Source organism: Diabrotica virgifera, chromosome 5 (assembly GCF_917563875.1).
Source record: "Diabrotica virgifera virgifera chromosome 5, PGI_DIABVI_V3a".
Lineage (NCBI taxonomy): Eukaryota > Metazoa > Arthropoda > Insecta > Coleoptera > Chrysomelidae > Diabrotica > Diabrotica virgifera.
The window spans coordinates 39,315,642-39,329,950 of NC_065447.1; the positions used below are offsets into that span (position 1 = coordinate 39,315,642).

General features: G+C 31.8%; 2 protein-coding genes across 2 annotated transcripts in view; both read left to right on the forward strand.

Annotated features, from left to right (window-relative positions):
- Positions 1–7,016, forward strand: part of LOC126885013 (potassium voltage-gated channel subfamily KQT member 1-like) — a 102,746-nt gene extending 95,730 nt beyond the window's left edge. The window contains exon 3 of the mRNA XM_050651404.1: positions 6,264–7,016. Within this exon, the coding sequence (XP_050507361.1) occupies positions 6,264–6,463 (200 nt within the window). The 3' untranslated portion in view covers positions 6,464–7,016. The remainder of the gene's footprint in view (positions 1–6,263) is intronic.
- LOC126885011 (uncharacterized) lies at positions 4,026–5,206 on the forward strand. Its single transcript, XM_050651401.1, has 2 exons — positions 4,026–4,452; positions 4,646–5,206. The coding sequence occupies exon 2, from the start codon at positions 4,652–4,654 to the stop codon at positions 5,147–5,149; it is 498 nt and encodes a 165-aa protein (XP_050507358.1). The 5' UTR covers positions 4,026–4,452; positions 4,646–4,651; the 3' UTR covers positions 5,150–5,206.
- Positions 7,017–14,309: the final 7,293 nt, after the last annotated feature.

Consider the following 14,309-nt stretch of genomic DNA (forward strand, 5'->3'; position numbering starts at 1 on the left):
AATATCTTTTTAACAAAATACCAATCGCTCCTTTCTATTTCATTCTGCTGTTTTAACTCAACTGCATCTACTTCCATCTACATTATATCCATTAACGTCTTAAAACTATTAATTTTTACAATAATTCACCATCCAATTTTATAAGGACTGTTTTAGGAACAACTTTATCTTTTAAATATTCAGAATATTCTTTTCTGTTCCAATTTTCTGTTTTTCTAAAGAAAAATTTAAAATTTTTTTTTGAAACATGTTTTAATGAAATAAATACCACACTCATAAACCAATTTGGAAATGAAAGATACATGGCACCGAAGCCCAGAACAGAAAATAGCATTTTTGGCGAAGAAAAAATAAAATATTAAATAAGGAACTGAAGCAAAAGAGTATAACCACCACATTTTAAAGAACCGAAAACTGTAGTCTAGAAAAATAGTTTAAAATACAAACAACCACCAAAGTGCGGCTAAGCCTAAGACACAACAAGAAGAATAAGCCAATTAAAAACAAAATTTCTAAAATGAATTTCATACCTGAGTAATTCCTTTATGAAATATACCTTTTATAAAGGATTTTTAAATAAATAATATTCAATTTTTCTACAGAATTTGGTATATTTTAATTAACCTATTTTTTAATAGGGAATTGTTTCATTTCCATTCGATAAAAAGTGTATAAATATATACAACATATTGTGAGCATTTTGTATAAACAGCTTTGCAGTTCTCTAATAAACCTCTAGTTGATTGTTTTGCTATTTTTTTAATTTTGTTGTTAATAGAATTTGTTCCAATTTACTGCAATTAATTGTAGTATTGATTTAATTGATTTAGATGCATATTCTCTTGATTTTTATTCCGATTTTGATAAATAAACAATTAGTGCAGTCACTGAAGGTTTTCACCTCCGATTTCGTCGAACATTCATCAATTTTCATGAAAATTAGTGAATAGTTAGATGATACCTCAAGGAACAAAGGTTATATGATGCCAACTTGCGCTTTTACTCTGGGGGTGGATGCCACCCCATTTCGGGGTGAAAATTATTTTATTAAAATTAGTACCATAACTCGATAGAGGTATAAATTCTAAGCAAAACTTGTTATATAAAGTTATTAACATAAATCAATAGTTTTTGAGTTAATAAAAATCAAAGATTAAATTTTTTCGCAAAAAATGCATGTTTTAAAGCAATTTTTCACGTATAACTCAATAACTATAAGCTTTTACAAAAAAGTTATTATTACCAAAATTAAAGATAAAAAATTGAATACACTGCTTACTAAAAGAACTAAACTAATGGTAATTCAAAGTGAGTTATGGGTAATTGAATGTATATTTTTTTCGACGAGTACTCAAATCTAAGTATTCAAACTTAAATAATGGGAAAACGATGCATTTTATAAAATATACCTGCTAAACATTTGCCAAAGCACTACAGAATACCTATCAAATGAGGACCAGAAAAAGTTAATAGCTTCAAAATTAAGCAAGTTATGATGAAAATAAGAGAACCCTTTCGAATTTTTTAGGAAAAAGTCAAAAATAAAACGTATGCCATTTCCACAAAAATTATAATTTATTGTAATCCTTACAATAATTTCTTTATATTAGCATAAGTAATCATTTCAACAAATTTGACCGGTTTAGAATGCATATTTTTGAAAAAAAAAAACGTATGACTTAAAGAAATCAGAATTTTTAAGATAATCGTAATTTTTATTTTCGTTTAATAATATCTCCAAAACTACTCAAAATACGTGAAAAATTATATATAACCAAATTTTAGTTTTTTCTGTAACAAATATTTTGTCTTCTTTACTATTTTTTACAATAGGGTAAAAATTAACTGAGATAAAAACGTTTAAAGCTCAAATTTTGCTGCGAGAACCATGTAACCGGGTCCATTTTACCTTTTATTTTTAAAAAAGTAAGGGGTTTAAAAGATTAAATTCAACATGGTTTACTATCCCCTGGAATTAACTTTCGAATGTTGTTTAGGTGAATTTGATATCGTAAAAATTAACGGAGGTATTTAAAAAACAAAATAACATTTTTGGAAAAATTTTTAAAAGATAAATTTTGAACAAATCTTGGAGCATAAATTTTAATGCTGTCGACTCGTTCGGGAGCTCATTTGGTATTATATTTCTAATAGTCCAGAAAGCCACTGCGCATCCGCTAGGAAAAATATTCTAATTCGGATTTTTTGCACAATCTTACTCAAAAAGGACTCCTTTTAACAAATTTACATGTTGCCAGGACCAAAAGGTGGTCAAAAAATTTTTTAAACGTTTTTTTTTGTTTTTTTCCTAAAATTATTTTTTTTGCATGGAAAAAAGTTTTTTTATGTTTTTTGGATCATTCCAAACAGAAAAGGTCTTTAGTGACTTTTCTCTAAAAACGATAGTTTTTGACATATAAACGATTAAAAATTGAAAAATTGCGAAATCGGCCATTTTTAACCCTCAAAAACTATGTGAAACACTGAAAATTTGAATGTTGCCAAGGTAGGTAGACACTCTATAAGCATCGATTGATGAAATCTCGAAGAGTTTTTTGCAATACAGTATTCAAAACTCCTTTGTTTTTTAATTGCTAATTAAGCGTGCGCGACACTATTTTCCACCGACAGTATGGTGCAAAATGAAAGGAATAAATTCGTTATTTCATAAACTGGCGACTTTAAGGAAAAATCCTGAAACAGGTCGATTTTTATTTTTAAATTATGATATTGTGGCGTATATGGTATACTAGTGACGTAATCCATCTGGGCGTGATGACGTAATCGATGATTTTTTTAAATAAGAATAGGGGTCGTGTGCTAGCTCATTTGAAAGGGTCTTCAATTTTATATTCAGTAATATAAACATTTACATAATTATTTGTACAGGGTGTCCAATAATTTAATTTTTTTGTCAATTTGCCAAATGATTTAATTTAATAAACATTTTTTGGACACCCTGTATAAATAATTATATAAATGTTTATATTACTGAATAGAGAATTGAAGAACCTTTCAAATGAGCTAGCAGACGACCCCTATTCTCATTTAAAAAAATCATCGATTACGTTATCACGTCCAGATGGATGACGTCACTAGTATACCATATATGCCACAATATCATAACTTAAAAATAAAAATCGACCTGGTTCTAGATTTTTTGCTTAAATTCTCCGTTTTACGAAAAAAACGAATTTATTCCTACATTTGCACCATACTGTATACACATGCAACGGTGGAAAATAGTGTCGCGCACGCTTAATTACCAATTAAAAAACAAAGGAGTTTTGAATATTGTATTGCAAAAAACTCTTCGGGATTTCATCAATAGATGTTTAAAGAATATCTACCTACCTTGGCAACATTCAAATTTTCAGTTTTTCACATAGTTTTTGAGGGTTAAAAATGGCCGATTTCGCAATTTTTCAATTTTTAATCGCTTATATGTCAAAAACTATCATTTTTAGAGAAAAGTCACTAAATACCTTTTCTGTTTGGAATGATCCAAAAAACCTAAAAAAAAATTTCCATGAAAAAAAAATAATTTTAGGAAAAAAAAACAAAAAAAAAACGTTTAAAAAATTTTTGACCACCTTTTGGTCCTGGCAACATGCAAATTTGTTAAAAGGAGTCCTTTTTGAGTAAGATTGTGCAAAAAATCCGAATTAGAATATTTTTCCTAGCGGATGCGCAGTGGCTTTCTGGACTATAAGTACTTTGAGAAATCATTATATATAATAAAACTAAGTTGATAAAATGTGTGTGCCGATAAAACTTAAAAAGGATTCCCGATACGATAAAGGGACTTATATAGTGTAATAGCCCTTTATCCCCGCTCGAACAAGTAAGTTCCCGTTTTAACTTAAAGGGCGTATTTTTAAAGATATAAGGGCTTTTCCTAGCAAGCTTGGCTAGCACTAGACCTGGCTCCTCCACCAAATTTTTAAATATTCCCAATTTTTCCCCTTCGCCAAACTTTTAAATATTCCGGTATTAACATCATTATCATCATTATATATAATAAATATATATATTTTGGAGTTGAAGCGAGATAAGTTTAGTTATTCAAATTATTAATTATTAATTCTGAAAATATTTAAAAATTTAAGTTTTCAAATTTCGCGCCTTTACTACTTATGCTATAGCTGCAGAACTTATTGTTACGGCGGACGATAATGTCGAGTACATTCTAGAATGTGTAAAAGAAAATACTCTCGAACTTTTCCGAATATGCTAGAGCCTAGCTCTCTGAATATATAAGGGCCCGGTATCACCCGCCAGAGTTAGTTCGATTTGAAAAGCGATTGCGAAAGGAACTGAAAGAAGTTATCTGTGAGCATTTATTTTGAAGTATCACGTGTCAGTATTTTTAATAGTGTGTTTAATTAATTATCGATTTTGAAGCCGAGAAGAAAAAAGTCGTCTGTGAGCCTTTATTGTGAAATATCAAATGTAAGTATTTTTAACCGACTTCAGAAAAAGGAAGTTCTCAGTTTGATTATTAATTATTTATATTAATTATTTTTGAAAAAATAATTATTTTTGAAAAGATAATTAATAGTGTCTTTAATTAATTCTAATGGTTGTTTTTCTTTTTCTTTTAATTGTTTGTCTATAAAATGTTTATTTAATTTATATTTTACAGAATACAATGCCTAGACGTAAAAAAGGAGGAGATCTTGCCAGTTCTGCAGCGAAACGGCGGAAACAAAAAGAACATAGAAGAAATGAAACGGAAGAAGAGCGCGAAGCACGTTTACAAAATCAACGAACTAGGATGAGAACTCTGAGAAGCACAAAAAATGAAGAAAGAAAAGAGAACGAAAGTATAGAAGAATCGAGAATTTTAAAAGATAATTTAACAAAGGAAGCATTCCACTACGAACCGACGAAAAAATATTACAATCATAAACATGTTGTGATCGGAAAAATGGATAACATTTGCCAATTTTGCCACGCGAAAAAATTCAGTAAAGAAACAGCAGGTCTCTGTTGCATGAATGGAAAAATTCGACTACCACCACTGGAAGCACCTCCACAGGAATTTCTACATTATATGACCGGGGAAACACAAGAATCAAAACACTTTCTTCAAAATATAAGATTAACCTCAAAGAACCCTGCTTCTCTCACGGTCAGCTATATGTAGCTTGCTCAAGGGTAGGAAATCCGAAAAATCTATATATATATATATATATATATATATATATATATATATATATATATATATATATATATATATATATATATACTCCAGACAATAAAATGAAAAACGTTGTTTATAAGCAAATAGTATGAGCGAATGTTTTCAATAAATTTTTTTACTATTACGTCATAGTTTATTTTTTTATTGCAACTACCGCCTAATCTCATATCAACTCCCGGGCGAAGCCGGGTATTATAGCTAGTGCTTAATAAGTTTATGTCATAAAATGCACTGTTTTCCCGTTATTTAAGCTTAAATATTTAAGACTTGGGTACTCGCCGAAAAAAAATATACATTCAATTACCTATAACTCACCTTTAAATAATATTAAAAGGTTCTTTTAGAAAGGAGTTTATTTTATTTTTTTATTAGATTCAATTTTCGTAATTATAACTTTTTTGTAAAAACTTATAGTTTTTGAGTTATTTGTGAAAAATCAGTTAAAAGGATGCATTTTTCTAGCGAAAAATTAAAATGTTTGATCTTTAATAACCTAAAAAGTTTTAATTTATTTAAATATCTTTATATAATAAATTTTGCTTAGAATTTGTCCCTCTATCGATTTATGGGGTTATTCTTATTAAAATAATTTTCACCCTCGAGAAGGGGTGGCGTCCACCCCCAGGGTATAAGCGCAAGTTGGCACCATGTCACCTTTGTTCTTTGAGGTATCCTCTAACCACTCACCAATTTTCATGCAAATCGATGAAGGTTCAATGAAATCGGAGGTAGTAGCTCATATCCACCTTCAGTAACTGCACTAAATTAAGCACAAGGTTTGCGACTGGCGCATATCGTGATTATTGATAGAAGGCACATCCTGAAATAATTCCATAAAAAAAGTAGGATCATATGAAATATGTCTATTATATTCTTGTCGATAGACCCCGCCTGCACTATTCATATTTCCATTTTGGTGAATTCTTTTTTGAATCAACTTTTTCGCGAAAACTTCTTAAATTCCAAACTCAACTTCTGACATCGCCTTCCGACTTGTAAATTGAAACGTTAAAAGTAGCAAGTACTTTTTGTTCTTACTGAAATTTTATTTTTCCAGCACCCAGCTCGACCTGCTGTCAAGGCATCAACCCCACGGCTCTCCTCTTGGAGAGTCCCCCAAAATGGGGCGAAGCAGCCAGATACGCCGTCAGGCAACATCGAAAAATAGCTGGCCGAGCGACGTTCCAGGGACAAGTGTACAACTTTCTGGAAAGGCCAGATAACTGGAAATGTTTTGTTTACCACATCATCGTGTGAGTACATGTAGATCGTAAAATATGTAGTTTCTGAAATACGTAACAGAAAATGGGATTTTTGCGCTAAAGAATTTTCCTTTGATTTATACTAAAACAGTGGTGATAAAATCTCTATTGTATGGTGTCTGTACATTACACGCTAACAGAAAACGAAAATGTAGATATATTCTTTGTATTTATTGATCGATCAGTTTAAAATAGTTTTAGATTTTAGCTATAATAAAATGAATAATAAAACGACTAGGACTGGATTCCACGTACCAAAAAAAAGTTTATTAATAGAAAGCTGAAAATTTGTTAATAGCTTAACGGTGTCTAATCGGACAAACTTTGATGTACGGGAACATTTTAACAGGGAATGTTTAATTGTGGAACAGGTTACAGATTTCGAACGTCAGACTACGAAATCATCCCATGTATTTTGTCGAACAGAACTTCCAATTGATTTGTTACCCTTTCAATAAACTCTCATACAAAAATTAGACTGCTATAGTCGGTTCGCTAAACTCAGACACAACTGGCTAGTGATTTTAGTAAATAATTTTGCCAGCAAAAAAAAATTACTAAATAGTTCATAATTCCTAAATATTTAGTAATTTTGCAAATTTTGGCAAAATTGGAAATAAACAAAAATATTACCTACTAAATAGTCCAGAAAGCCACTGCGCATCCGCTAGGGAAAATATTCTAATTCGTATTTTTTGCACAATCTTACTCAAAAAGGACTCCTTTTAACAAATTTGCATCTTGCCAGGACCAAAAGGTGGTCAATAATTTTTTAAACGTTTTTTTTTTTGTTTTTTTCCTAAAAATATTTTTTTTGCATGGAAAAAAGTTTTTTTAGGTTTTTTGGATCATTCCAAACAGAAAAGGTCTTTAGTGACTTTTCTCTAAAAATGATAGTTTTTGACATATAAGCGAATAAAAATTGAAAAATTGCGAAATCGGCCATTTTTAGTCCTCAAAAACTATGTGAAAAACTGAAAATTTGAATGTTGCCAAGGTAAGTAGATATTCTTTAAACATCGATTGATGAAATCCCTAAGAGTTTTTTGCAATACAATATTCAAAACTTCTTTGTTTTTTAATTGCTAATCAAGCGTGCGCGATACTATTTTCCACCGACAGTATGGTGCAAATGAAAGGAATAAATTCGTTATTTCGTAAACCGGCGACTTTAAGGAAAAATCCCGAAACAAGTCGATTTTTATTTTTAAGTTATGATATTGTGGCATATATGATATACTAGTGACGTCATCCATCTGGACGTGATGACGTAACCGATGATTTTTTTAAATGAGAATAGGGGTCGTGTGCTAGCTCATTTGAAAGGTTCTTCAATTCTCTATTCAGTAATATAAACATTTATATAATTATTTATACAGGGTGTCCAAAAAATTTTTATTAAATTAAATTATTTGACAAAAAAAGAAGTAGAAGGACACCCTGTATAAATAATTATGTAAATGTGTACATTACTGAATAGAGAATTGAAGAACCTTTCAAATGAGCTATCACACGATCCCTATTCTCATTTAAAAAAATCATCGATTACGTCATCACGCCCAGACGGATGACGTCACTAGTATACTATATATGCTACAATATCATACCTTAAAAATAAAAATCGACCTGTTTCGGGATTTTTCCTTAAAGTCGCCGGTTTACGAAATAACGAATTTATTCCTTTCATTTGCACCATACTGTCGGTGGAAAATAGTGTCGAGCACGCTTGATTAGCAATTAAAAAAATTAGGAGTTTTGAATATTGTATTGCAAAAAACTCTTCGGGATTTCATCATTCGATGTTTAAAGCATATCTACCTACCTTGGCAACATTCAAATTTTCAGTTTTTCACATAGTTTTTGAGGGTTAAAAATGGCCGATTTCGCAATTTTGCAATTTTTAATCGCTTATATGTCAAAAACTATCATTTTTAGAGAAAAGTCACTAAAGACCTTTTCTGTTTGGAATGATCCAAAAAACCTAAAAAAACTTTTTTCCATGCAAAAAAAATAATTTTAGGAAAAAAACAAAAAAAAAACGTTTAAAAAATTTTTGACCACCTTTTGGTCCTGGCAACATGCAAATTTGTTAAAAGGAGTCCTTTTTGAGTAAGATTATGCAAAAAATCTGAATTAGAATATTTTTCCTAGCGGATGCGCAGTGGCTTTCTGGACTAAAAATCACTAGCCAGTTGTGTCTGAGTTTAACGAACCGACTGTATATACCACCAATAATTCCTGTCATTTGACATATTTTCTACGTGTCAGATTTATTAAAATGCCCAACATATTCGTGGGACAAACATTTTTTCATATATGATATAAAGTTTGCTAGTGAATAAACTTAAAAGAACCTGCTAATTTTCACATTCATAAACTTGTCAGCATGACACGTTCCACAATTAAAATCACGTTCCCCAATTAAAACTTTCCCTGTTTCAGTGTTCCGGTACATCAAAGTTTGTCCGACTAGACACCGTTAAACTATCAAAAAAATCAGCTTGCTATTAATAAACTTTTTTTTTGGTATGCGGGATCTACGCCTATAAAAGAAAAATAGCGTTATTTCTATATTTTTAATTCTATAATTTAATTCTTTTTTCTTTTATTTTATACGATTAAGGGCAGGTTGTTCGAACGCTAATCAACAATGATCACTATCAAATATTTAATTACTGTCACCAACTACTGTCAATGTCAACTTTTATTGGGCTGCTGAAAACATAATTGATTATAATTATGAGATTAGTTAATCAATTAACATAACAATTATTAACATAATTGATTAAGTAATTTCATAACTGTAATCAATTATGTTTTCAGCAACCCAAACAAAGTTGACATTGACAGTTGGTGACAGTAATTAAATATTTGATAATGATCATTGTTGATTAGCGTTCGAACAACCGGCCCTTACTGTTTTAATTTTTTGATTATAGGTTTAACTTTATAACTGCGCATTTATGTTTCGTGGACATTAAGAAGACATTTGACAGATTAAAATTAAAGGAACTTCCTCACTTATTATACGCAAGATAGATATCTTGCGTAAGTAACTGACCCGCTAATATAACTAACCAACTGACCCAATAATAATAACTGACCCAATTGAATCTCGTAAGGGGGTAAGAGAGGGTCATTCCTTGAATCCTTTATTGGTCAACCTAATCGTGGATGAAATTATAAAACAAGTAAGAAATAAAAAAGGATACCAAATGGGAAAAAACAACTTAAAATTATTTGATATATAGACAATGCAATATTAAACTCCCAAATTGAAAATTATTTACAACATAATATACTTCACCAATTAAACATAGCTGTCAGAAAATTTAACATGTTAATTTCCCCAATAATCAAAATTCAAAAAAGCTTAATGAAGTCAAATGCATGGTTATAATTGCAGATCTACTAAAATGTAAATTAAAGCTGTAGGGTCAGATAATAGAACAGGTGATGGAGTTTAAATATCTAGTGATCACACTATCTAGCTACTAGCTACGGACAGTAGTGAATAGAGCAAACAGAGCCGCAGGTTGCCTGAATCGAATAATATGGAGAAAAAAAATATCGAGAAAATAATGAAACGTACGTAGATTTAAAAAAAAAAAAGAGTCATCATATCAATAATGCATTATGCGGCAGAAACACGACTTGACACCGAGGTACCAAAAGAAATAATAGGAACAGATGAAAATCCTTTGAAAAATTTATGGTAAGGCACTATGTGATAGAGCTAGAAGTACAGATACACGACGGAGATACATGGTAGGGAATATCAAAGGCTGAAAATGACAACAAATAAATTAGTAAAGACGGTTCCCAAATAGGAAGATGATCAGTTGGAAGACCACGAAAACGATGGAAAGACAACTTACTGTAGACTCATTGAAGAACCGACAGAGTTATGTTTACACAAAAAGAAAGAGGAGGAAGAGGATAGGTTTAACTGTTTATTTGAAATTTTCTAATAGTCTAAGTACTCCGAAAATTTCGTGTAATTAGGAGGTGCATATCTTCGAGCACATACTACCTCCATCACCCAGGGCCGTAACTACAATGTTGGGAGCCCCGGGGCAAATGTGATCTGGGGCCCCCTACCGGGAGGTCTGGGGAATTTATAGCTTCATCTGTATCTGACATTGCGGACGGATTATCAACGAATGCGTTCGTACGCTACACAAAGCCGTAAGTACGATGTTGGGGGCCCCGGGACAAACGTGATCTGGATGCCCCCTACCGGGGGTCTGTGGGTCTTCCGTTGGGGGCCCCCTATCGGGGGCTTTACCCCAGCGGAAGGGGCCTCGGAAAAAATGTTTGATATTTAACCCCTTGAAAACGCATTTTAATGCATTTAATGACTGAAGTTTCTAAAGACATACCCATAGAAACTGATGTTACAAATTTTTTAGAAAATGTTCTTACATCTGTTGGCAAATCTGAAACAAAAATGTTATATGGACTGGGCGATTAAATACTCCCCTGGGGAATTCCTTCCTGGACTTGTTGTATCCTGGACATTTTTATATCTTTACGAATGGTATCGGGGTCCTCAGCTTAGCCCGGGCCCCTCTTCCAATGACATTTTAGGTTTTATTACGCCAAAATAACTAATTTCCTAAGTAATAATTTAAATTTTTATTGTAGTAAAGAAAGGAAGACGTTCTCACAAACAATTTATTCCCCGTTATTTATTTCAATTATTCCCCGTTAGAGGGCATTCTAACCATACTGCGGTATAAATAGTTTTATTTTATACCGAGAAACTACGGACGTGTTGGTGTAAATTTGTCTTTTGCAGAGCCTTCTTGACAACGGGTAGACCTAGAAATAGTACTATAGGGGGATGGCATGAGATAAATTTAAATAAAAAACGAAACCGTAGATTTTCTATTTTTAATTTATTTTACAACTGACGACCGGTTTCGCTGTCTACAATTTGCACAGAATCCTCAGGTCCGGGTTAAAGTAAAATTAAATACTACAAACAATAAAAAAAATTTTAATTTTTTTATTTACTTTTTTTATTGTTTGTAGCATTGAATTTTACTTTAACAGGGACCTGAGGATTTTGTGCAAATTGTAGACAGCGAATCCGGTCGTCAGTTTTAAAATAAATTGTTTGTGAGAACGTCTTTCTTTTTTTGCTACAATAGTATGGACTCACACATGCAACCCATTCATTATTTAAATTTTTATGTTAACCTTTAACTACACGCGCTGGCGTACTTTGTACGCCAGATATAAGAATTCTACTGGAAATATATTTACAAATTTAATTTTTGACCTTGCTTATTTTTATAACTTATTACTGGAATGTGCTTTACAATTTGGTTTTAGTCTCGTTATAATCGGCGTTCTGGAAAGATCGTAATTTACATTTTATTATTTGTTGTTTCCGGTGGTGGACAATATACTCCAAGATTATATTACTATAAGTCGTAATAAGTACATATTTTAATTGTTTTTTAGTCATTATGGCAAAAAATATATTTTTCTTTGTAAAAAATAATTTTTCTCCTGTAAAAAATCACATTTAAAAAATTTTTTTATTAGTAATTTTATTTATCATGGAATCCAGTTATTCCATGATTCCAGTTATAAATCCCAATTGGCTTACTGAAAAGGAACTCCAAGTATTCACTGATGCCGAATAAGGTTTATAACAAACAACTAAGTGTATTTTTTCAAAAAAAATTAAACAAATCCGCTGTTTTTAAGTGTATTTTCTTGTGGCGTACAAAGTACGCCACGCGTGTAGATAACTTGATGCGCGGGTAGTTAAAGGTTAAGGTCTCGGGAGGGACCCAGCTTAGCTCAAGCCTCAGGGGCCCCTGCTCTGTTCTAATTTTAGTCGAAAAGACTAATTTCCCCAGTGAAAAATTAAAACTTTATATTGAGGTCTTGGGTGCTCTGTAGGTCTTTTTAAAATTGTGTCGTTTGAAAATATTTCGTTTTTCGTTGAAATCGGCTTTTAAAATACCTACATATTTTTATTTTCCTCGATAAAATCTATGCACGGTCAAACAAACGAGGCCCCTGCAAGGCCCCCTTTGTCCGGGGGTCCCGGGGCACTTCCCCGGTTGCCCCAATGGTAGTTACGGCCCTGCCATCACCTCGCTCTGATTTATGGTTCTAAAACCATCTACTTTTCTATACAATTGTCGAACTGCTGGACACAATTTGTGAGAGAGATGACATTTAGTTTTATTCGCTCTCTGTGGCTATACACCTCTGGCGTTTAGCGTATAATAACTGATTGATAGGCTGCTTTGAGTTAGGATATGCTTAAATGTGCATACGGCACAAGTTATAAAGTAAATCAAAGTAATTTTCCAGGTCATAACAAAACTATCAAGACAGGGAAACCCCGAGTCCTCTGTTGTTCAATCTGATCATGGGTAAAATAATTAAAAAATTAAGAACTAAAAAAGGATACCAAAACAACTTAAAATAATCTGCTATGCAATACTAATCTCTCAAAGTTAAGATAATTTACAACGTATGCTGCGCCAATTCAACCTAATCGCTAGAAAATTGAACATGTTAATTTCCCCACAAAAGATCAAATGCATGGTTATAACAGCTAATCTAATAAGATGTAAATTAGAGCTGGAAGGTCAGATAATAGAACAAGTTATGGAGTTTAAATATCTAGGCATTACACTATCTAGCTACGAAAAGATGTAATCAGAAGTTGAAGATCAAGTGAATACAGCAAACAGAGCCGCAGATTGCCTGAATGAAATAATATGGAGAAATAAATATATCGGAAAAGAAGTGAAAGGCAGAATTTACAAAACAGTCATCAGACCAATAATGACATACACAGCAGAAAGACGGCCTAATACAGAAAGAACCACCCTACAGAGATAAAAACCCTTCGAAAAATCGATGGTAAGACATTATGGGACAGATATACTGGGTTGGAATAAAGTATGGAACACAGCAAATATCTTTGAAACGAAAAGAACAATATTTATGAAACTTTGCATGCAAGTACAGTGACGCAAAAGGCATCTGTTGCCATATTTTTTGTTACTTTTCCACTTCTGGTTTTACCGGAAACACCCCTAACTTATTTAATTTAAATGGGACACCCTATATATTTTTGCGGATTTTAAAAGAACTTGTTATTTTTAATTCATACATACCAAATTTGGTAGCGAAAATTTCTTAAAAAGTGTCTGTAGATAATTTTTTGTATTAATACGGTATAGTTATTTACATGCACTGCATGACTTATTTGAATTTAATATAGTAGGTAAAACTGTTACTGAACTAATTGACAGAAATAAGCTGTATTAAAAGTGGTTCATTTAAGTGGAAAAGATCGTATTGAAATATTAATTATAATAGGTTATGGTGAATTTTCATTTTTTGGAAGTAAATTTTCCAAATCCATGGATTGGACGTAGAGGATTCATAGAGTGGCCCGTTCGTTCTCCGGACCTCAAGCCGTTAGATTTTTTTCTTTGGGTTATCTAAAATTACGTGTTTACGTTAGGCGACCACCATGCTTGCAGAATTTGAGACAAAGAATAATAATTGATGAATGTGAACTAATACGTGGAGAAATCTTGCAGAAAGTGACTCACGAATTTATTTATAGGCTTGCACGTTGTCAGGAGGTGAACAGCAAACATTTTCAACATTTGAAATTTTTTTTTTATTTTTAATATCATTGGTCTAACGTAAATAAATTAACCTATTTCTTACAAACTTGGTATGTATGAATTAAATATAACAAGTTCTTTTAAAATCTGCCAAAAATATACAGAGTGTCCCATTTAAAGTAAATAAGTTAAGGGTATTTCCGGCGAAACCGGAAGTGGAGTAGT